Raw genomic sequence first — 21,663 nt, forward strand, 5'->3', positions numbered from 1 at the left:
TGTTCATGGCCCTGAGCACCCTCTCCCGAAACTTGGTCTTTTCGGACCTCGGGGGGATAATCCCCGAGAGAGTGCGCCATGTGGCACTCTGCTGTCCTGGCCTCGAGACTCGGAGACCTGATTCCCATGTCACCGATAGGTTTCTCTTAGAAAAAAGAACATTACCCTAAAAGTGGGGAGACGTCATTATATTTATTCAACTAGCTCATTTTAGTAATAGGGGAGGAGAACTTTGTATATATCTAATGGTAGATGTAAACCCAATAACTAAAAGTTTATCGATCCTAAGATCCATATTTATGGAAAACTGTAATGTGTGGAGATATTTATCTTGATAATGATATAGGTCCTGATTTACCGAATGAATTCCATTCTTGAAATGGTGTCAACTCAGTAACATTTTGAGGGCGGATCAGATTTCCAGACCTACCGCGGGCTCTTTCTTGTCCTCTTCTCTTTAGCAACATTCAGTCAGTCCCCGTGTGCTGGTACCGTGGAAGTGTCTACCAAAGGAGGACAGCAGAGCAAACGGAAGGACGGAGATAGCGATCGATGCATCGGCCAGACCGCTGGAGCGGTTCGTCTCTCGTGATCCGCGCGCGCCAACACCGGCACGCTAAAATAATGGGAACCAGAGTCTACTCCAGTCCAGGCGCACGCTTCGCCCGGCGGATCCTGCGTTCCCGCAGCGCGCGGCGAGGAGCAACGGCGAGGCAACGGGCGTCTCTCTGATTCCTTTTTTCTTTTCAGCGGTGCGCACGTTGGGTGCAGCAGGCTTGCAGCGCAGAGCGTCATCACCTCCGTGCTCGACCGTTGGTGCCACACCACGCCAGTTTTTCCTGGAGCAGTGTCTGCCTACGCGGCGCGGCGTGCGTTCCGCCGGTGGTGCGCAGGCGCAGCGCTCGGTGTGGTAGAGGAAACAGCCGCGCAAGGGGAAACGGTAACATATGGCAGCAACAGGCAGGGCAAATGGGCACAACTACACACAGTCATCGCGGGCCCTATCTCCGCGCCCACCGTATCGTGAGCAACACCGGGTCAGGTGATACAAGTTTGGTTCATCCAGGTGCAGATTTTGGCCGGGAGCTTTCCTGTTGCGGAAGGCCCGGTTCATTGCTCTGATGAATGAATCTATCTGGCACGGTCTTTTCACCCAACTCCTGCTATGACCAATGCCAGCTAACTTGAACAGTCTAGCTCGACAAGCGAATAAGAGAAAAACTGAGAAAAAGAAGGAAAAGAGGGGGCGTGTTTCTGAAAACGAAAGGAGGCGGAGGGCGGAAATATGAAAACGCAACGGCCAACGGCTCCTAGTTCGAGAGGTCAACGTCTCAACGTCTCGCTCGCCGGGACTCGCTCTTAAAGCCACGGCCTTTCCAGTCTTCCCATACCTCCTCACTGTAGTCCTCCTACACAGCCCTCCTCTCCACTCTCCACGCAAACCAGACACCACCCAGAAATTAACTCCACCATTCCCCATGAGCTCCGAGGCTGAATGCCCAGCTCCGGAAGCAGCCGCCACCGCCATCGACGGCGGGAGGGCGGAGATCGACACGTCAGCGCCGTTCGAGTCTGTGCAGGAGGCCGTCGACCGCTTCGGCGGCAGCGCCGCCTGGAGCTCCGACCTCGTCAGGCGCATGTTCAGGCCTTCAAAGGTGGCGCCTTTCTCCGCCATTTCCTTTTCCTCCGTCGATCCCTGCCTAGCTGGCTAGCTACCTGCCTAGCTCCGTTTGGTGTTGCACGAACCGTTAGTTTATTAATCTCATCTCCGAGGTTGCTTGCTCCTTGTCTGGATGGATTTGGCGCTTCGCGGACGTTGGTGTCTGGCTATGTTTCGCAGCATTCTTACAGTGAATTAGATGCCTGGTGGTTGGTCATTAATAAACGCAGCGTTAATTTCATGTCAGCTTTGCCTAATTGATTGGTCCCTTAAGTGATTAATTATGGCATGAACCTACTGCTGCTCTCCTTTTCTCGCCCCAGCAACACAGTGAATCTGTTAGGCGGCTACCACTATGCATTGCACCTGTACATCCAGAGTGTTTCGCATTGGGTTCCTAAATGGATGCTCCCTGTAGCTCCACGAATAAGACGGCTTCTCCATTTCATCATTCAACATCTATTTGTTTTTATCATACTTTTATGATGTCGTGTCTTATATTCCTTTCCACTTTTGCAACATATTTACCTGCAGAAACATGAACACTCTAAAGAAACTGAAGAAGCTATCAACGTAGAGGAGCAGGCTGCGCAGCTGGAAAATGAGCTAGCCGTCAAAGAGAGGGAGACGCTTGATGTGTTGAAGGAACTGGAGTCAACCAAGAAAATAATAGCAGACCTAAAACTGAAGATACACAAAGGAACTACTGAAACATCTCCTGAAGCTGTGAAGTCTGATGAAATTAATCGAGTTTCTGTGGCAGGACCTGAAGAGCAGCAACCTGAAAACATCAACAAGGATGTGGATATGGAAGGCTCGGAAGAAAATCCGCAGCAGCCTTCAGGTTCAGTTTTGGTGGAACTTGAGCAGGCAAAAGCAAGCCTAAACAGAACTACAAGTGATCTGGCTGCAGTGCGGGCCGCAGTTGATTTACTGCGTAATAGCATAGCGAAAGAGAAAATGTTGCTCGAGAGAGGCCGAGAAAAGCTTTCGGCTAATACTTCCTTGATTACCTCTTTGGAGGATGAGCTGGATCAGACGGCACAAAAGTTGGAAACTCTGAAGGATCTGCAGAGGAGACGCAAAGACCCCTCGGACATTTTTATTGAGATCAAGAAAATGACGTCTGAGGTACAACAGCTCAGGAGCATGGCAAATGATTCAAAATCTGAAGCGATGGTGTTGGCTGCAGATATTGAGCAAGCAAAGGCTAGCATTAGCACAGCTGAGGTCAGGTGCATTGCAGCAAAAAAGATGGAAGAAGCCGCTAAAGCAGCAGAAGCTCTTGCACTTGCTGAGATCAAAGCTCTACTGAGTAGTGAAAGTTCTTTTGAAGGAAACACCACTTCTGATGGAGTGACTCTCTCGGTGGAGGATTATTTCACACTGTATTCCAAAACTTGTGAAGCTGATGAAAACTCCAGGAAGAAAGTAGAAGATGCCATGCTTCAGGTAGATATGGCTAACAGTTCAGAGTCCGAGTTGGTTAAGAGGCTTGAGGATGCCAAAGTAAAGGTTGAGGACTGCAAGAAGGCACTACAAGAGGCCCTAAAGAGGGTAGAAGCTGCAAACCATGGGAAGCTTGCAGTTGAAGAGATTCTTCGTAGGTGGAAATCGGGGAATGGACACAGAAAGCGGTCTATTGGCGGCTCTCCAAAGTTCAAAAATGCAGCTCACCATCGTAAAGATTTGCACGCCATGGATATCATTGCTGATGTTTCAGATAGATCCTTCAAGCCAACTTTGTCAATTGGGCAGATACTGAGTATGAAGTTAATGGGACCTGATGGGTATGACAAAAGTGTCTGGGACGACAAAACATGCGAGATGCCAAACATCTCACTTGGTCAGATTCTGAACAGAAGTGGTGTTTTGTGTAGAGAAGATATGGCTGCTCGCAAAAGAATTTCAGGAAAGAGGAAGAAATTCGCATTGACAGGACTTTCAGTTCTCTTGACAAAGCAATCTAAGAGCAAGAAGAAGAGAGAATCCTTTTGAACTTACATAAATTGTCCCAAAAAGATCATTGTAGTGTTGTATTTTGTAGTATTTATCACTAGCTATTTATCAAGCCATTTTATCTGAGGTTGTGTAGTACCGTTTTAGGTTGTCCCCTATTAAATGTAACCGGTAGCAATTTTTTGCTGCTAATAAGAGTAGAGTTTAACAGTTCTCTGCACTGTATGATGTTGAAATTTATATAACTGGACCTATTAAATGTAACCGGTAGCAATTTTTGCTGCTAATAAGAGTATAGTTTAACAGTTCTCTGCGCTGTATGCTATTGAAATTTATATAACTGGACCTAATGTTTTTATGTTCTTACCTTTCTGGGTTGAGCTACCTTGCATATGATGGTTGTGCTACATATCTAATGCACAAGTATCATGTTTTGGCCGAAAATGCACAGGCATTATTTGGTGCACATATGAACAAAGTTATCAAATACAAATTCTAGTTATAGGCTGTGGTATGTTGTATTATCCTTAAAGGGTTTAGGTCCTCAAGTATGTTATAAGAGATAAAAGAAAAATATAAGCTCCTTTTCCTTTTTTGTATCAGAAATATCTTTTTTTGGTCACTATATGCAAATAGAGTAGTTTCAGAAGTACCTTTACATTTTTATACTATTTAGTTTCAGAAGGACCTTTACATTTTTCCAGTTATAGCCTGGTGTGTTGTATTATCCTTTAAGAGTATAGGTCCTAAAGCTCATTTTCGTTTTTTATTTATAATTTATTAGAAACATTTCATTTTTTTACTACAGACAAATAGAGTAGTTTCAGAAGTACTTACATTTTTATACTGTTTTAGTGCGCAAACTAAAAGTCATGTATATGAGAACCAAACGATGCTTATGCGCACAAGATAATCCCAAATAATAAAAGTGGCTTTCAAATTTTACAAGTACTTTGACCATTCTTTGAAGGTTCATAATTTTTCATTACATCAATATATGCTCGCGCGCGCACTTTTATTCAACTTCATAGTTAAAGTACAAAAGGTTGTAAGTCCAGAGTTCGCAATGGTTTTCATAATAAACTTATGTCTTAGCTGCGTAGGATAACACGAAGCGTCGATATGTCCGAGTGGTTAAGGAGACAGACTTGAAATCTGTTGGGCATTGCCCGCGCAGGTTCGAACCCTGCTGTCGACGGTTCAGTTTTTTCGCTGCAGTATTTTTTTTCTTTGCCCGAAGAGAACTGCGGGCCGCAGAGGTCCACGGCCCATGGCGGTACTCTTTGATCCTTTCGGTCTTCAGCAGACAGCAGTGACTTCAGTCGATTCTCCAATCCTGCAATCCACGATCCCTAATTCTCACGGGCACGGACGGCGGCCGGCGCGCGAGGGGGTGGGCGGGCAGTGACCTGCACGGGCGAGGGGGCGGCGCCCCGGCGGCCGGCGCAGGCGACTGAGCAGTGCACAGTTGTTGAGCATCGCCCAGTTGTTGAGCGGCCGACGCGGGCGGGCGACTGAGCGGCGCAAGCCAGGCAGGACGCACTGCCGTAGCCCGCAGGGCGCAGATATTTTTAAAAATATTATTATTTTATTAAAAAATATAAAAATAAAAATTTAATTTAAAAATGGTAAAAATATGTAATGATAACCCAGGTGACACTAGACCCAGGAATTTCGATAAGAACACCGACAAAAAACAAGAGTCCTCTCACTTAGATTGTCAGCACTGGGCTTGGGAATTCATGAGTCCTCTCACTCAGATCGTCGGTACGCGGAATACTGATAAGGGATATGTTGATATTTCGTATGCCGATAGTATATAAGACATTAGGTTTGGAGGTCTGTCGACACGCAGAATACCAACAAGTTATAGACCCAGCTAAAGGGGTACGTCACATGAGATGTTCGTGCAACGTATCAGTCTGTTGGTATTCTACGTGTCAACAGTTGTCGACAGGTGTCAGTTGGCACTCGGCATCGGCAGGCACCTGGAATCGTGTTTATCAGACGTAACGCAGCACGGCGGAAGAAGGCTGATTGGCTGAAGGGGCAGAACTGCTGATGCTGAGTGCTCAACTCTGAAGACTGAAGGAGTGAAGGTATACAAATGCTTGTGCAGTTGATTACATTGAAGCAGTGTGCTAGACATCTAGAATCTAGATATGAATTTAGACTTGTTGATTTATTTGAGCTAATCTAGATATGAAAAATAAATCATGAATCATGTGATAGTTCATAGTTGATTAGTTGTTGAAGTGAAATTGTGATTTACTGATTTGTCAAAGTTTTAACCAAATAGATATGACTATTTCTCCTGCAGCTGCAAGCCTATTTCTCACTGCGGCCACTAAAATTTTCAACATGAATAAAAGAACACTACTCACCACGTTTTGTGTAGAGATATCTCCTCATGAAAATTAAAAAATATTAAAATATTGTCACGGTTGAAGAATATTGGGATATTACCATGGTTGAAGAATATTGAGCTAAATTAGTAGTATGCTCTTTTTTATATGTTTTGTATTTTTTACCGCTATATTTATATATGATATTGCTTTGAAGTTTGAATAGCCGATTGTTTGTTAAGCACTTAGCCCCAGCCCTAATAATTTATGCTAGATCCGCCCCAGCACGTGATCATGACAGAGGGCGTGATCTATATGAAAGGCCGCCCACCATGGGCACTGCACGTTAGGATGTTTTACTCGCGAATCGGACCTTCTAACGTGACGACGTTTTCTTCAAGACTTATGTGATGCACACTGATGATTCTTTCTAAAAAAAGAAAAACAAACTGTTGATTCTTGAACCATGCATGCGACCATGCGTTGATTCACGAGTCCTCTCACTCAGACTGTCGGACATTTGCTTTTGACATTCTACGTAGTTACGAATGCAATGCATACTTGCAGTGAAGCACTCGATCACTTCACTTTGAGAAGATAATCTGCTGGCTTCGCTCAAAAAAAAAAAAGCCTGGCTTGAAAGCGGAGATGCCACAAGAAACAAGCACAAGAAAGCAGTTACGGGCGAAGCAAAGTTGCACGAGATTCAGCGATTCAAGAAAGCAGGCAGGCTCCGGTAGTCCTGTTATCTGCCGATGACCTGGTCCAGGGCAGCTCTCATATGCCTTTCGTCTTGTCTTCTGGTGAAACGGGCCCCAAGAGTTTTTTTTGACACAAACGGGCCCCAAGAGTTGATTCAGGAAGGAGAAGGCCTATGAACTGATGGGCTGCAAATATCTAGATGTTTCCATGGTGTTCTATGTCAAAGTCACCAAAACTAACAATGATGAGGGGTATTTGATTTTTTACCATTCTGTCATTTAGTATAGTGGTAAATTTGTCACTGACTTCATTGTTATAAACTCAAGAGAATTCATTTATCATCCTCATCGAGGAATTACCACTCCGATAGAATATAAAAAGTTAGATATTCCCAACGGTGAAGGTGAAACTAACCTCTCGTACCATCAGACCTGGGAACCGTCAATTGGGCATCCAGTCCTTTTTCTTCTAAACCATTGTTGCATGATATGGGAACCTTATATATTTATTGGTGACGATTACAAATCATTCCTGTTCTGCGGAATCAATTCGATTCAGCAAAAACAATGGTTAAGGCAGTGTTAGTGGGTTAGGTTGGCACAGATGGGCTAGCCACAACAATAAAAAAAATACAAACGAGAATCATATAAAGGATTGGTTTTATTAGTGATTGTCCATTCAAATGAAAGATATCGATATCTTGCCAGAATATAAGAGTAGGTTTTGTGTGCATTAGTGATGTGACTGCAGTAAATTTGTTTCATACACCGAGGTAATAATATATCTGTAGCAGTTCCTAGTTATTCTTTAGTTTACACCAAGGAGAGCCAATAATATATCATATGTATTGTTTTAATGTTTTTAAAACTAATAAATAGCATGTCTTTGTGGATAAACTTTTCCATAAACATAGTTTTGCGGATGAAAAACACTTAGCCTATATTTCTTCTAACATAAGTAATACAGGGATAACAAATCTACATCAAAGGAAGTATATTACAAATCCAAAGAAATTACAAAGTAAAAACTCTACATCACATCAAAGGAAGTAGCCAACTGAATGATTTCATTATTCATCAATTAGATTACAACGCACATCATTTGCTTACCAATTTTCTGGCGCAATATAATTTTCTAGCTAGCTTTATCACACAGCAAATTCAGTTAAAATAAACATTATTTGGCTGATAGATATGTTCACTCTTAACTGACGTACAACTGAAAATACTTGATTCTTCCTTTTAGTAGCATCCATATTTCCAACAACAGAAAATCAATAATTTATGAAGGCTCTCTAGGTAGAAATCATGTTCCAATTGAATGGTTAATACAAACATAAAATACCATAGTAAGAATATGAGAATGAAAAAAATAGAAAGAGTACATTATTGAATCCAACAATGAGGTTTTCAGTTTCTCACAATCTCTACTACAGTTACACTTGCCGCAATATCTCATATTGTTGGCTCTGCTATTGCGGTTGCTCACCTTGCCAAGCCCAGACAATGTCCTTCAGTGCTGGCCTAATGTCTTGTTTCATAACCTTCTGATACTCAAGGGTGTCACCACTGGTTTTCTTAATCTCCACCACATGAAAGTTTGGTGTGATCTGAAATATCTCAGTATTTATAGACATCACACCTTTTCTTCCTGGTTTCGAGCCTTCCATCTTCAACAATCCACCATCTTTCTTTGTAAGCCTTAGTCGCAAGCTCTTTGCAATTTCCTCGAGCTTTGTGATGATTGTTGAAGCTGTGTTGGTAGATGTGAATTTAGACTCCTCCTTGTTAGGACTCTCCCCAAACATACCAGAGAGATCAAATCCATTTGAAAGAGAAATGATGTCGAAAGCATTCAAATTAGTAAGTTTTTCTCTTGCTTGCTTGCCCTCAATTGTACTGCTATTTATGGAATCAAAAGCCAAATCCATATCAACAGGCACAACATCCTCTATTGGATGCACGGTATAATTGAACCAGCTTGCATCAAGACCAGTTCTAAACCAAGGATTTTCCATTATTTCTGCCATAGAGATCCGTGTACTAGGGTTTGGATGAAGAATACGCCGCAAAAGTTTCCGAACATCTGAACAAAACCAGCTTGGCCATTTAAGTTCCGCTTTGCAAATTTTCTTATACATGTGCATCAAATTCTTTTCTTGAAAAGGAAGATAACCTGCCAACAATACATAGAGGATCACTCCACAAGCCCAGATGTCAGCTTTTGCACCATCATATCCTTTTCTGTGAATTACTTCTGGAGCAACATACGCAGGAGTACCACAACTCGTGTGGAGTAACCCATCTTGTCGCTTGCAATCTGGAAGTGCACTCAAACCAAAGTCTGATATCTTTAAATTGCGATTTTCATCGAGAAGAAGATTTTCAGGCTTCAAATCACGGTGATAAACCCCTCTACTGTGACAAAAGTCAACAGCACTAATTAGCTGTTGGAAGTACTTCCGAGCAACATCTTCTTTCAGCCGTCCACGTTGAACCTTGTTGAACAACTCTCCTCCCTTGACATACTCTAGCACAAAATATATCTTAGTTTTCGTGGCCATCACCTCATACAATTGGACAATGTTTAGATGCCTCACCAACTTCATCACAGAAATTTCTCGACTTATTTGATCCATAAGACCGCACTTCAAGATCTTCTCTTTGTCAATCACCTTGATGGCAACACTCTGTGTAGTCTTCACATTACGAGCATGGTAGACTTTAGCAAAACTCCCTTTGCCAAGTAACTTCCCTATCTCGTATTTCTCCATCAGAATATTCCCTTTCTCTACCATCTTCACAGTGTGTTATGCACAACAGAAGCGATGATTTTGAAACCTGAAGAGGTGGTGATGACCACTCAATGATGTGGAGGGAGTCTGTAATAAATGACCAGCGATTTCAGCCGTCTCTACCAAGATGGTAATCTAACATGATGGTTGAGCTGCCGCATCTAGCCCCATTGTGCGTGTGCGCATGGAGCAATGGTTGTGCATATGCTTGTACTTCAATGTCATCAAGATCAAGCAAAGTGCAAATATGTTTGGCTACCCTGCCAATTCCCACATAAGGTAGCTCTCTAACATGCAAGCACATCTTCCAGCATTCCTTGATAATTTTCTCTCTTACTGAAAGCCCAATACTGCAAGGAGAAAGGACAAAATAGTTAGATACAAAACAATTGGATAGTGAAAAAAACTTTTAAAAAACAAATAAACGAGGAATATTTCCATACATATGAGTATTGGGCTTTATCTTTTTTTCTTTGCCAATCACCTTGTCACAGTATTGGGCTTTATCTTTTTTTCTTTGTCAATCACCTTGTCACAGTATTGGGCTTTTAAGAATATAATGAGCAAATTTACTGTCTTTTGACACAAAATATTGCATCAAGGTAAGTAGATCCACAGATAGGCTAACTTATGCTTCTCTTGGTCAGAAATTAGAACTATCAAAAAACTATATCTGTCCTTTTAACAGACCAAGAAGACCAAGGCCTACATGATATGAAATCTACAGGCACCAAGTCGCAGCTTCCGCAAAGACTAGCAAAGTATGAATTCTCAGAAAATAACAATTGATAAAAAAAAGAGATTCCATGACGAGATGGGATGTCTGCAACATAAACCAGAAAAGGATCCTAGTTCTACCGTGTGGTTTGTTCATGACGAGACCATCTAGTGCGGTACTGAAGTTTCAGGCAAGAAGAAAAACACCCAAGATACTCGAAGACACTAACGTAGTCACAGGTACCTAGCTCTGAAATTACAGGATAATGCAACAGAAATGTTCACATCAGATCTTATGCACACAACAGGGCACAGGCGAACTAAACAGCTGATGTTCATCCCATGGAATTCGTCAATATCCGTAAACAAGTCCAAATCAATAGAGTAGGTGTTGTGCTGTGCACACTACATATGTTTGTGTTGTGCAGAACCAAGAGTAAGATTCTCCAATCTAATCAACTAGTTTACTGATGACTGAAGCATGTCTAAACGGGCATACGTGCAGATCCCGAAACTAATTAAGATAGTCACATAAGAGATGGTTTCGATTATTTGCCACTCTGGTCTACAGCTATTGACTTAGATAGTCCATATTTTATTGACATGGGTCACATCATAATCAAAGAGTCAATCTTTTCAATGACAAATTATCAATTTATTCTGTTCAGTGACAAACATAAGATAAGTTCTGTAGCCCAAGAAACAATAGATATCAGATTAAAGGCACGCAACGCGCCGGAGAATTAGAGTGAGTGAAACAGAGAGTGGTACCTGATCTCGGCGATCCGGGATGCGGAAGAGATCGGAACTGCAGCGATGGAGCAGGCAGTCCCAGATGAAGGCTGTCAGAAAAATATCAAGATGAATATATATAGCTAGGAAGGGACGAAACTGAGATGCGATTCCTCTGGGTTTTGGCCTCCGACTAATCAGCGGCAGGTTCAGAGCGAAGCCATACGCTCTGGAAGAGAGGCGTTACTTATAGGTGGCGCTGGCAGTGATTGCATCACTGAAAGATATTCCGTCCGGAGGCGGAGAGCTCCATTTCCGTTGGCCAGCAATGGCCGCGGGCAGCGTGCGAGAAGTACTAACTAGCTATCGTTTTCTCCGGGGCCCAACCACTAGTTTGTTGGAGTGGAGCACAGTACGTATATTTGCCCTCCTGCATGAACGGACCAAAATCATGCTACTACTCTACTCCGTGATCCGAAATGGTGCCCGGTGGTGGTGGACAGCTCGCATATTTCTCCACCGATGGCTAGATTTTGGGAAGTAAATTATGAGATATTATTCTCCACCCATCTTTATATATATTCTGGCATCATATAAAGTTGGTGTGTAAAACTAATATCGTCCGTCTTACACTTGATTGTCGATGGTTACAGAATTGCCAATGATGGTAGAATAATAGGATCGAGTCCGGTATGGACGACAAAGGTACCAGCTAATCAAGCTGCATTGGTGCAAACAGAAAGCAGCAGAAATGATTTGTTTTGTATGCCGAACGGATAGAGATGAAGCAGGATAATCTGACTAGCTCCTTCCATATCGGTAGATAGATATGCACGGAGCAAGTTCTACTATAATAGTAGAAAAGATCGAGTCCCACAAGAGTTCAAGATCAGTAAATCCAAAAGCTGTGCGCCAAGAAATACAAAGAATATAATATGTGAAAGTAAAGGGTCGAAGATGCAGGCAAGGACCATCTCGTCACACTCGCACCGGTGTGGAATCAGCGCCGGGCCGCTGCCGATGGCGGCCGAGATATTTTGCTGGAAAGCGACGCCAAAACCACCGCACTCCGCCTCGCATCTCATTGATCGGCGGCGACCCGCATAAAGATCTGGCACAGAGTCGCATGGCCTACGACCCAACTCAAGAGCCGGCACTCGCGCGTGAGAGCGAGATCGAGCGACGCCGCCCGGGGGTCTACGCTACGCTAGCCAGGGACTGGTACCGTGGTACGCATCACGCTCGATCGGGCGTTGGCGTTGCTCCTAGCTCGGACGGACGCGGAACGAAAAAATCTGGGGCCGTCGTCGGGGGCGTCCGTCGCTGTGGGCTCTTCCGAGGCACGAGAAGCCGCCGCAGCCGTTGTCTGCCCTCGCGCCAGGACGAGGTCCATCACCGTCGTGAGTTGTGCTCTGTCGGGCCATGGATGGATGGATGGATTCGGTGGCGCAGCTCGGGATCTGCGTGGACTATCACTCGTTTGGCTCACTCTCACTTCTCTTATCAGATCACAAGATAAATAGCATAAATAAGATTTCACGAGAATTTTTGTATAACAGAGTTCTATAAAATTTGTTTATCCCATATAGAGTACGAGAATTCTCGGGTCTATATGAAATTCACACGAATTGCTTTGTCCACGCTTCTTATTTAGTATCATTCTCGATGCTATGGTTTTTAAATTGAGGTTTGAGGTACTACTGTGTATCAGAACGAAAGGTGGTTCGACAGTAGCCGATCTTGTGATCCGTTATGTAATCTCACCCAATATTATTAAAATCGCAGATTCTAAATAGTTTTAAAAGTCCTACAGTAAATTGTCAATTTTAGAATGATAATTATTCAAATAGTATATTCTATTTATCAAAATTGTGAACTGAACAAGTCGTAAAATCGCACGATAGAATCAAGATTTCGACAACCATATTCTCACCACTCGCCTCCGGGCTTACGGCCACTCAAAACTTAAAACTAGGAGCCATATCTAAATTTTTTTAGTAAATATACTTCAGAAACTTACGTGGCACACTTTTCTGTAAAAAATGCAATACAATTCCTATGTGAAATACACGTGTTTTTAAAAACAATCATGATCTTATGGTCCGACTCTAGTCCAAGGAAGATCTTGCTTAGAGTGGCAGTAATCCTGACAGCTTGGTCATGGTCCTACCTGACAGTGAGCACAATCCTGCAGTTCTAGCTACGATCGAATCTTACCGCACCCTATGTTCTTGTTTGCGATAATGAAACTCCGCTCCCTCTCATGCAGATTCATGGGATCAACGAATTGTACCATACTAAACGATTCATATCATGAACCTAACATCCTTCCTCGACTCACTTAGAACGGTTATCACCATGCATGGTTCTATGCTTGGTGCAAGCAGGAGTAAAGGGTCTTACCTCGATCAAGCTTGTCTAATTCAAAGTGTAGCAAAGTGTAGCAACATGTAACTATGGAACATGGCAATATGCATCTACAAACTAAACAAACCCCTACACTACAAGATTTCGGATCTTTCCGACAATTCATTTGTGACTGGTCAACGTTTATTGTTCTCCTTTAGTATTTTTATCGTAATTTAGACAATTCCCGAAGGTAAAATCAAACATGTCGAGAAAAACTTACCAAGAAGGAAATTCCCAATAAGAATATATCATATGAAAAAGCATCATGCTAATCCACTAACCAATATAACGGTAAGGAAATATTGGACGTTTTGTAGCGTTACACTTTCATAGTTTCTTCAACATTTGTCTTTAAAGGATTGCATATATTTTCTGTTGTCAGCAAGAGAAGTAGAACATTTGGCCTGCCCAGGAGATTATTGAAGGAAAATTAAATGACTCGTCATTCGTGAAACTGGCACTAATCCATCGACCCAACCATTAGACATCAAGAGTTAGTGGGAGCTAATAACACTCTTAACAGAAGTTGCAATTTCTTTTTCAATGTCACCTGCCTGAACCCCTGCGAATTGCAATGGCGTTATCGATAAATATCTGCTTTACTTTATTCTGTGAGGATCAGTATAACATCATCCAATCCAAATGCAGATAAGCATCAAGCTCTCAGCGTGGCGCACACAAGTTTTTCCTCCGATCAAAAGCTAAAAGCTACCGGAACAAATTAAGGCTACATACAAATTGATCTGTCATCAACAGCAAGAACAACTGAAAGGTGGGAGCAAAGATAAGCATGGATGCATGGCATGGTCTGTCATTAGCAGCAGGAACAATTGAGAGCAAGGATAAGCATGAATGGTAAGGAACCAAACATGTCCTAATCTCTGCATTACAATTTTTTTAATATGAACGTCTATAAAACTGAGTCATTGTAGACTTCCCACTTGACTTAGCAGGATGCTTATCAAGTGATACACCGTGCCAAAGTGGATGAAGCCGAGGGATTAAATTGGCAATAGAAGTAAGGATGCAGCTATAGAAAATAATGCGCTCTTATCAATGCTTTCAGCTGAAGCAAGCAATTGGACTAAAAGACGCAAAAAATCATTAATGGCGGCCTTTCTAAAATGGAGTGCCACGAAAGTTGATGCAATAGTAGTCTAGCGAATTGAGAAGGCCCGAAAAGGAGAGTTTGTCCTGCCAGAACAGACATCTCTTATATTCTTTCATGTACATGCAGACTATGACGGTACGCAACTCAATATGGCTCATAATATCTGCTCCACAATTGGCATTGTTTATTCTCCATTTGCCCTACAGAACGCAAGCAGCCAAGCACTTGCCCTTTTGCTCCGTGTCACAGCTGCTAACTGGAGCAGGCTTCGGCTGTTCTGTTACCTGCATGTATCCTCACCCGCAAGCTGCAAATGGAAAGACAGGAAGGAATTCGTCGATTCTGATTAGAATCGGCCCAGTTGGTTAGCAATAATTAATCTTCCTAGTTGACTATAATCAATTTACTCAAAGTGGCGAATTTTGTAGGTGAAGTGTGTGAAGATTGAGGAATAGGCAACAGCAGGTAGCAAGCTCAGAGGTTGAAATTTTATCTATTTCTGTCTCGAAATTGTATAAGAAAACTACATAAACACTGCAGGAGAGGTACAACTGTACACGTGTCCTTGATTCCTGTACTGTACCTGGTTCTGCTCTTTCCTGGATACATGTTCCTGAGTTGGTAGAGATATTTTAGGAAATACCTCTATTGTTTGCTACCATTACCAATCCTAAAAATATGATACAGATGTTTCACATGCATTTAAGAACTACGGAGCTCGTGCCATGCATTTAAAAATATGATACAGATGTTTCTCGTGCGTGAAGCTATAAGGGGATCGTGACGTGCCCGTCACCTACGGAACCAACTGGTTTCGTCGATTCCTAGAAGGACGCTTTGCTTCGTATAGATGTAGGTCTGTGTGTTTGTGTTGGGTGGTGTGTGTTGTTGTGTGTGTTTGTTTGTTCGAACAGATGCTACATTGGTACTCAGTCGAGAGGTGTCAAAAAAAAGTACTACGGAGCTCAAAAGAAGTTGATCGGCAACCAACTAAATTAGCCTGATGGTCTGAAATATTGTTGTACAAAAATAATCACTATTAAATATTTAATCAAACAAAAATAAAGCTTCCCCGCTTCCAAAATTTATAAGCAGAACCAAGTGTATGCAAGTACGCAATACCTGAAAAATGCATAACCTTTCAGTTGGATCAATAGAACTCTAGACCAAATGTAGACCAAATACAAACTAGAAATTCCGAGAAATGAACCAAATAGTGCATTGTAAAAAATACTGCTGAAAATTTAGCTTCACGAGGTAAATCATAAGCAAATTATCTATGACTAAAGGTAACCTGAATAACAAAAAAACGGATACCAGAAAAATAGAATAAAGTTACCAGTAGTATTTTAAATAAAATATTTCTGTTTTTTTTCCAACAAAGGGACAGGTACTCTGGCATTCATTAAAGAGTAAGAGAATACAACACCAAACACCCCGGGTGGATAGACTTAAAATTTAAAATATTTCTATCATAGAAACATATAGTCAATAATTTTGTTTGCGCAGATAAGATGATAGCATTAGACTGTTACAGTACTATACTGCTATAGTGGTATAGACAAGTAGGCACTTCATTACGCCTCAACTCAAATATGCTTACAAGTTACAAGATTACGATGAATTGGAACTTGAAATGCAACAGTAGAATCAATCACAAAAAGATGTGTTCTTCAAGTACTATATGCTACACATGGCTCTCTGCATATCCTCAACCAGCGATTCTACAACTTCTGCCGATGGGGAGAAAGGCAGCAACCAAGGTCTTTTAGTATCTGATTCCTTTTGCAACCTCAAAGAAGTGAGCAACATTTTCTTCTGGAGTTCCAACCTTAATGCCGTGACCAAGGTTCAATACATGCCCAACATTACCAGCCTTCTGCACCGTGTCATGAATCCGCTTGCTTATGAACTCTTTCGACCCAAAAAGAACACCAGGGTCCACATTCCCTTGTACTGCTATGTTAGATCCCAATCTTATCCTGCCCTCAGCCATATCAACCGTCCAGTCCAAGCTGATAACATCAACACCAGTCAAAGGAAGCCTCTCCAGCAAGCCCCCAGATCCACTTGCATATAGTATCAGAGGCAAGTCAGGATGTGTTTCCCTAACACTATCCACGATCTGATGTAGATAAGGCAGGCTAAACTCCTCAAAATCAGCAGGGCTGAGTTCTGTAGCCCACGAATCAAAAATTTGGACAGCCTGTGCTCCATTGTCCGCTTGGTATTTAATGTAGTTAGCCATAGATGTTGTGAATTTTTGTAGCAAATTATGTAGAATCTGCAAGAACGCAAAACAATTTTTGAGATCAAAATTTTCTTAACAAGACTCTAGGTGATAAAAAAAAAGAATGAATAATGCACCAAACTTAACATACGCTTCACGTTAATAAAATGCAATTTGCAGTACTTTTCTGAGATATAGAACGACTAAATTATTGTGATGTCATGCTAGCAGCCAAGCAAACTATCAGCACACTGTGAAACATTCAGTATCCTACATGAAATTGTAATTTTACAAGAAATTGTGTTGTGTACAACAGAATTCATGTGGGACAAAGATCTTTTCAATACCACTGGTTCTGAGAAGGCCATTTTCTTAATCATTGTAAAGTTCTTTGATGAACCTCCTTCTACACAATAAGATGCCAAGGTAAAGGGGGCTCCAACAAAACCTAGCACAGCAGCTTCATTCTTAACCTGAGAAAAAAACAATGGAGTCACTTCCAAAAATGCAAAACAACAGCATGAAAAGAGTGGTCATAGGTTTTTAACTTTACATCTACATGTTGAAACCTAAACCATGCAAAAACCAATTCCAAATAAGCTAATGGAGACACCTCGTTTAATATTTTCCATTAAAGCTTAAACAATTTTGCAATCATTACGAAGATTGATTATTTCGATCCACCATTTACCATGACAATTAAGTCGACATAGACAGCAAATATAAACACCTATATTTTTTAGAGAAGTACATTTACATTATACGTGGCAAAAACAAAAATAGACTCTTCCTCAATGGCATAGACATTTTTCCTAAAATAAATAGAGGGATCTTATTGCCATAGTGTGGATGAGAAATAGAGCTGATCTGTTCTATAGGCTCGGATTCTCAGTAAAGCAGTCTCGATAATATGTCAAGCCAAATCTGAAAGGCACAATGGATTGATGCTGACCAAAGAAAAATACAACAGTGCATTCAGAATTGGAAATACAACATTTATCAATTGTCTTATGAAGCCAATCCCATGCAAAAGTACGCATGTGAGCTACTCAGCATCAGTGATGGCACTATCGTGATCTATTTATTCTGTGATGTTTTCATGACTCTTGCAAGCTCCAAGTAGCGCCGTATAAAAGATGAGCACAAATAGCCAGCAATCTAAGGTCACTGCAATATATTCCGAAACCTAGAGAATTGATCAATTAGAAATTTAGAATGTAACACTTGGAACAAAAAAGTTGTGGTTGACTACAAAAATCTAAATGAAACAACCTACTTCCATGCTACCACACTTTTGCATGACCAGTTGACCACATATTTTCAATTTTCATGGTTGGGTACCAAAAAGCCTTTACTAACCTCTTCTCGCAACACATTTAAAGCCTGCCCTACATAAGGGACCCACTCCTCAGGAACAAATTCTCTGACTTCATTCACAGCGGCTGCTGTTCTCAAAGGATCATAAATCACTGGACCTTTTCCTTTCACAATGTCGAAAGGTATGTTCATCCCAGGAAGTGGAGTAAGGATATCCGAGAACAAGATAACCTAACAAAAGCAAATGAAAAACAACAGCATGATACCAAATAACATCAATAGCAGAACAGCAGATATTACACATGTGCAAAATCTCAAGTTCATGTAAGCTTTGAGATAATTGCCAAACATAAATTTAAAACAACATACACAAAAGGCTAAAGTCAGCAGCTTACTCCATCAGGCCTGAAAACCTTCCACGGTTGCAAAGAGATCTCAACAACTAGGTCAACATTTTCTGATCTTTCACGGAACGACGGATGTCGCTCACAGAGCAATTGATAGCTCTGCAGCAAAATGAACAAAGGCAAGAAGTTTGTTAAGAGGAACGATCCCCATTGATTGCGCATTTACAAAAAGGCAAATAAAGCATTCCTTCAAAGAAAAGAGGCATTCGTAGTGACTGGAGAAGCCATAGTTAGCACGCAGTGTTAAATACTGTGAGTTCCTGACATAACTCTTTCATGGATACTTTCAACAAAGACCAACAAAATCCAAACAAAGAACTATAACAGCATGCAATTACTAATGCATGTATCCTTTGTATTGAATGCATTTGTTGTCTGGGAACTTGATCTCATTTTCAACGACACAACCATAGAAAAAAAAAATGTCCCTAAGAGGTTTCACAGAAAAGAATTGTATTGGGGAATGGCCATTAATCTTCTGCATGTAGTTTTAGTAACACAATTGTCGTAGTTATTTTAACTAGTCCATATTGCCACAGCCCTCTTCAGCTTATATCCTAGTACGCTACTAAAATTTAAGCATTTCAGTTTCATACCATGAACTATCTTGGTTCTATTATATTGTTTCTTACATAACATTTCAACCCTTTATCGAGACTATCACAGTCGCAAGCAATTTAGATCCTTACTCTAGCTGAACATTGAGATGTAAATTATACAATGCTTACGAAAACAAGAGAGGAGATTGTAGTAAAAGCAGAAGTGGACCTGCCTTCATGTACCTCCCGGCCTGCCTCATAAGCCAGACCGGCGGCCTCTCCACCTTCCTCCCCCTGATTGCGCTCACCAGCAGCGGCTCCTCCGCCGTCCCGACCACCGCCTCCTCGGCCACCGCCTCTGAAACATCACCAGAACACAATATGCCCCAGCAGTTTACTTAATCCCCACCACAAACCGCCCAACCGACGAACAGAAGAGAACGCGCTCGGTCACCTCCGACGGCGCTGCAGCGGACCGCGGAGAGCTGCCGGCGTGTGTGCCCCGCGCGGAGGAGGGAGGTGGACGGCAGCGAGAGCGGCGGGCACGCGGTCGCCATTTGGGGCGGGATCCGAGCCGCTGCCGCGCTCGCGGATGTGCGGGGGCAGGAGACGCGGCGTTGGGCGGCGACGACTTGGCTTGGCTGGCTCAGCCGCTCAGGCGACGAGGAAATCGAAGGGGTTGAGATCAGATTGGATGAGATGAGATGGACGGAGATGTGGAGATGAGGTGGTGTGTTCAGGTGGATACTAGCGTGGGCCATCGTGAAGGGATCCGGATCCCCTGACTCCACGGATATGAAGTCACGAGGACAGTAAATTGTGAGTAGATAAATGATACCTTAACGTCAATATCAATTTTACTGTTTGTGTTACAGTGTAGTAGTGTATCTGATTCATCCATCCACGATCCAACTGTCCATGGAATGTTTGAAGTCACCTCACTTCACCCATCGGTGAAGTCAATGATCCGATTCTATCGTGAAGGCGTTTGACCTGGAGGCCACGTCCGAGTGCTCGCAGAGTCGCAGGTGCCATTCGGCCTTCGAACTGGCATGTGCAGGCCGTTCAAACCGAGGAGGCCGAGCCTTCTGCGCAAAAACACCCACGATGCTGAAGAAACAAAAACCCGAACTTCTTTATTTTTATATATCTTAAATAAAAAATTGTAAAGATAGATGTTTGTTTTGAAAAATGACAGTCTAAATATATTAGGACGACAAGTTTAAAAAGAAATTTAGCATTCAAATACTCTTAAAAATCAAAACACTACAAAATAATAATATATTTTTTTTGAAAAAATATATGATGTAAAGATGCTATAATCTACCTTTCAAAAAATTTCAACCGAAACAAGTACTTCTACATGTACAGTAAATTTTATCTTTTTTTAATTCTCATTGTACATATCATATTTCTATCTAATTTTTTTTTAAAGAACTAGATCATAATATCTTATAAAAAAAAATTCATGATCTTTTATTACAACTTCGATAGTGTTTTGAGTTTTAAGAGAAATGAAACGTAATATGTTTTATTTTAAAATCTATCGCCCGTTCGAAGTGTGAGAGTCTACACGCGTGATTTTTCAAAACAGGCCTCTAATTTTACAACTTTTTAATTTATAAAATAAAAAATAAAAAAATTCAAACAAACCCAGTCGGCCACGCGGGAGCTACAAACCGGGGAGGCCGTTCGGGGTCTCGGGTCTGGGGACAGGGGGCCCGGGGAAGTAGGCTGGCCAGCCGTACCGATTTCGCAGTAGAGATCGGTAGACTTGCATAGAGGACCCCTCTGACGACCCAGCACCTTTGGCTGGTTGGGGAAAGGCACCGGCATGCGCTGAATGCGAGATTGGCGGCGTCCCTGCGCCGAGCGCTCGACGACGTCCGACGGAAGGCCGCCATGACAAGCGTCGACCGCGGCTCCAAGGAAGTCTTCGGCCATGGCGACGCGGGCAACGACGTGGTAGCTGTAACCATGAATCGAGCGCCCCCGCACATATACATGTCCAAGATTTTAACTGATGGCAGCTGACTGAACAACTGGAAATAAATTGGGCAAATTCCTTATTTACCATAAAAAATTTTCCCTCTTCCCTCTATTCCATCAAAGAAAACGAAATTCCTTCTCTACCATCGGTTTCATCTTTCTTTCTTTCCATACTACTCAGCTAGGCTTCCGGTAGTTTCTTCCGTCGAAGTTCGTTATATATAAATAGAGTATTACAGAGTAACTCACTTTTACACCATACAAACTAAGGTTAAAAATAATTTTAGAAATTAGTCTATCACATAAGAATAATATTAGTGATTTTTTCTCAATTTTTAAGATTTTATTTGAGGTCCTAACCATTGTTAAAAATTATAAAAATAATATTTTTAGAGAATTTTAGTTTAAATTCTATCTAGTCTTTTAACGAATCCAGTTAAAATATGTCACACATTGATAATGGAACATGTAAAAAAAATGTAGAATTTTTGGAGCAATATAAGACTATTGAGTTTTTGAAGATATCAGAAAATCACAGCGCCATAAACCGCACCAGTAAACAGTACCAATAAATAGTGACTTCGGCCAAAGAATTACCGGAAGCCTCATAGTGGAGTGGCATGGAAGAAAAGAAGGGTAAAACTGGCAGAAAAGGAACTTTTTTTTACACAATACCTATACTTCAATCGACTGAAAATGGCACACCTTTCAGTCGACAGCGAGCAGTGAGCTTCCTCCATGATTTTGAGTTC

At 41.9% G+C, this 21,663-nt stretch overlaps 3 protein-coding genes and 1 non-coding gene across 4 annotated transcripts; 2 read left to right on the forward strand and 2 right to left on the reverse strand.

The window, feature by feature from the left end:
* The first annotated feature begins 1,314 nt into the window (after nucleotides 1–1,314).
* On the forward strand, nucleotides 1,315–3,943 carry LOC133916143 (WEB family protein At2g38370-like). The gene is made up of 2 exons (XM_062359669.1): nucleotides 1,315–1,655; nucleotides 2,195–3,943. Exons 1-2 carry the CDS (start codon nucleotides 1,479–1,481, stop codon nucleotides 3,656–3,658), a joined length of 1,641 nt encoding a protein of 546 aa, XP_062215653.1. The 5' UTR covers nucleotides 1,315–1,478; the 3' UTR covers nucleotides 3,659–3,943.
* Nucleotides 3,944–4,735: 792 nt separating this feature from the next.
* Nucleotides 4,736–4,817, forward strand: TRNAS-UGA (transfer RNA serine (anticodon UGA)). Its single transcript has one exon. It is a non-coding gene; the product is annotated as a tRNA-Ser (tRNA).
* A 3,144-nt stretch (nucleotides 4,818–7,961) lies between these two features.
* Nucleotides 7,962–11,286, reverse strand: LOC133916144 (CBL-interacting protein kinase 10-like). The gene is made up of 2 exons (XM_062359670.1): nucleotides 10,949–11,286; nucleotides 7,962–9,810 (listed from the first exon to the last, which is right to left on the reverse strand). The coding sequence occupies exon 2, from the start codon at nucleotides 9,461–9,463 to the stop codon at nucleotides 8,138–8,140; it is 1,326 nt and encodes a 441-aa protein (XP_062215654.1). The 5' UTR covers nucleotides 9,464–9,810; nucleotides 10,949–11,286; the 3' UTR covers nucleotides 7,962–8,137.
* A 4,701-nt stretch (nucleotides 11,287–15,987) lies between these two features.
* LOC133916145 (uroporphyrinogen decarboxylase-like) lies at nucleotides 15,988–19,640 on the reverse strand. The gene is made up of 6 exons (XM_062359671.1): nucleotides 19,377–19,640; nucleotides 19,156–19,280; nucleotides 18,372–18,482; nucleotides 18,019–18,207; nucleotides 17,007–17,132; nucleotides 15,988–16,713 (listed from the first exon to the last, which is right to left on the reverse strand). The coding sequence occupies exons 1-6, from the start codon at nucleotides 19,477–19,479 to the stop codon at nucleotides 16,198–16,200; spliced, it is 1,170 nt and encodes a 389-aa protein (XP_062215655.1). The 5' UTR covers nucleotides 19,480–19,640; the 3' UTR covers nucleotides 15,988–16,197.
* Nucleotides 19,641–21,663: the final 2,023 nt, after the last annotated feature.

This window comes from Phragmites australis, chromosome 4 (assembly GCF_958298935.1).
Source record: "Phragmites australis chromosome 4, lpPhrAust1.1, whole genome shotgun sequence".
In the NCBI taxonomy this organism is placed as follows: Eukaryota; Viridiplantae; Streptophyta; class Magnoliopsida; order Poales; family Poaceae; genus Phragmites; species Phragmites australis.

Excerpts from the sequence above, each read along its gene's own strand:
- LOC133916143 (XM_062359669.1), top strand. The coding sequence starts at position 1,479 with ATGAGCTCCGAGGCTGAATGCCCAGCTCCGGAAGCAGCCGCCACCGCC. Across the intron at positions 1,656-2,194 it reads GCATGTTCAGGCCTTCAAAG|AAACATGAACACTCTAAAGA; the intron begins GTGGCGCCTTTC and ends ATTTACCTGCAG.
- LOC133916144 (XM_062359670.1), bottom strand. The coding sequence starts at position 9,463 with ATGGTAGAGAAAGGGAATATTCTGATGGAGAAATACGAGATAGGGAAG.
- LOC133916145 (XM_062359671.1), bottom strand. The coding sequence starts at position 19,479 with ATGGCGACCGCGTGCCCGCCGCTCTCGCTGCCGTCCACCTCCCTCCTC. Across the intron at positions 17,133-18,018 it reads TAAATGTGTTGCGAGAAGAG|GTTAAGAATGAAGCTGCTGT; the intron begins GTTAGTAAAGGC and ends TTTTTTTCTCAG. Across the intron at positions 16,714-17,006 it reads TGGCCTTCTCAGAACCAGTG|ATTCTACATAATTTGCTACA; the intron begins GTATTGAAAAGA and ends GCGTTCTTGCAG.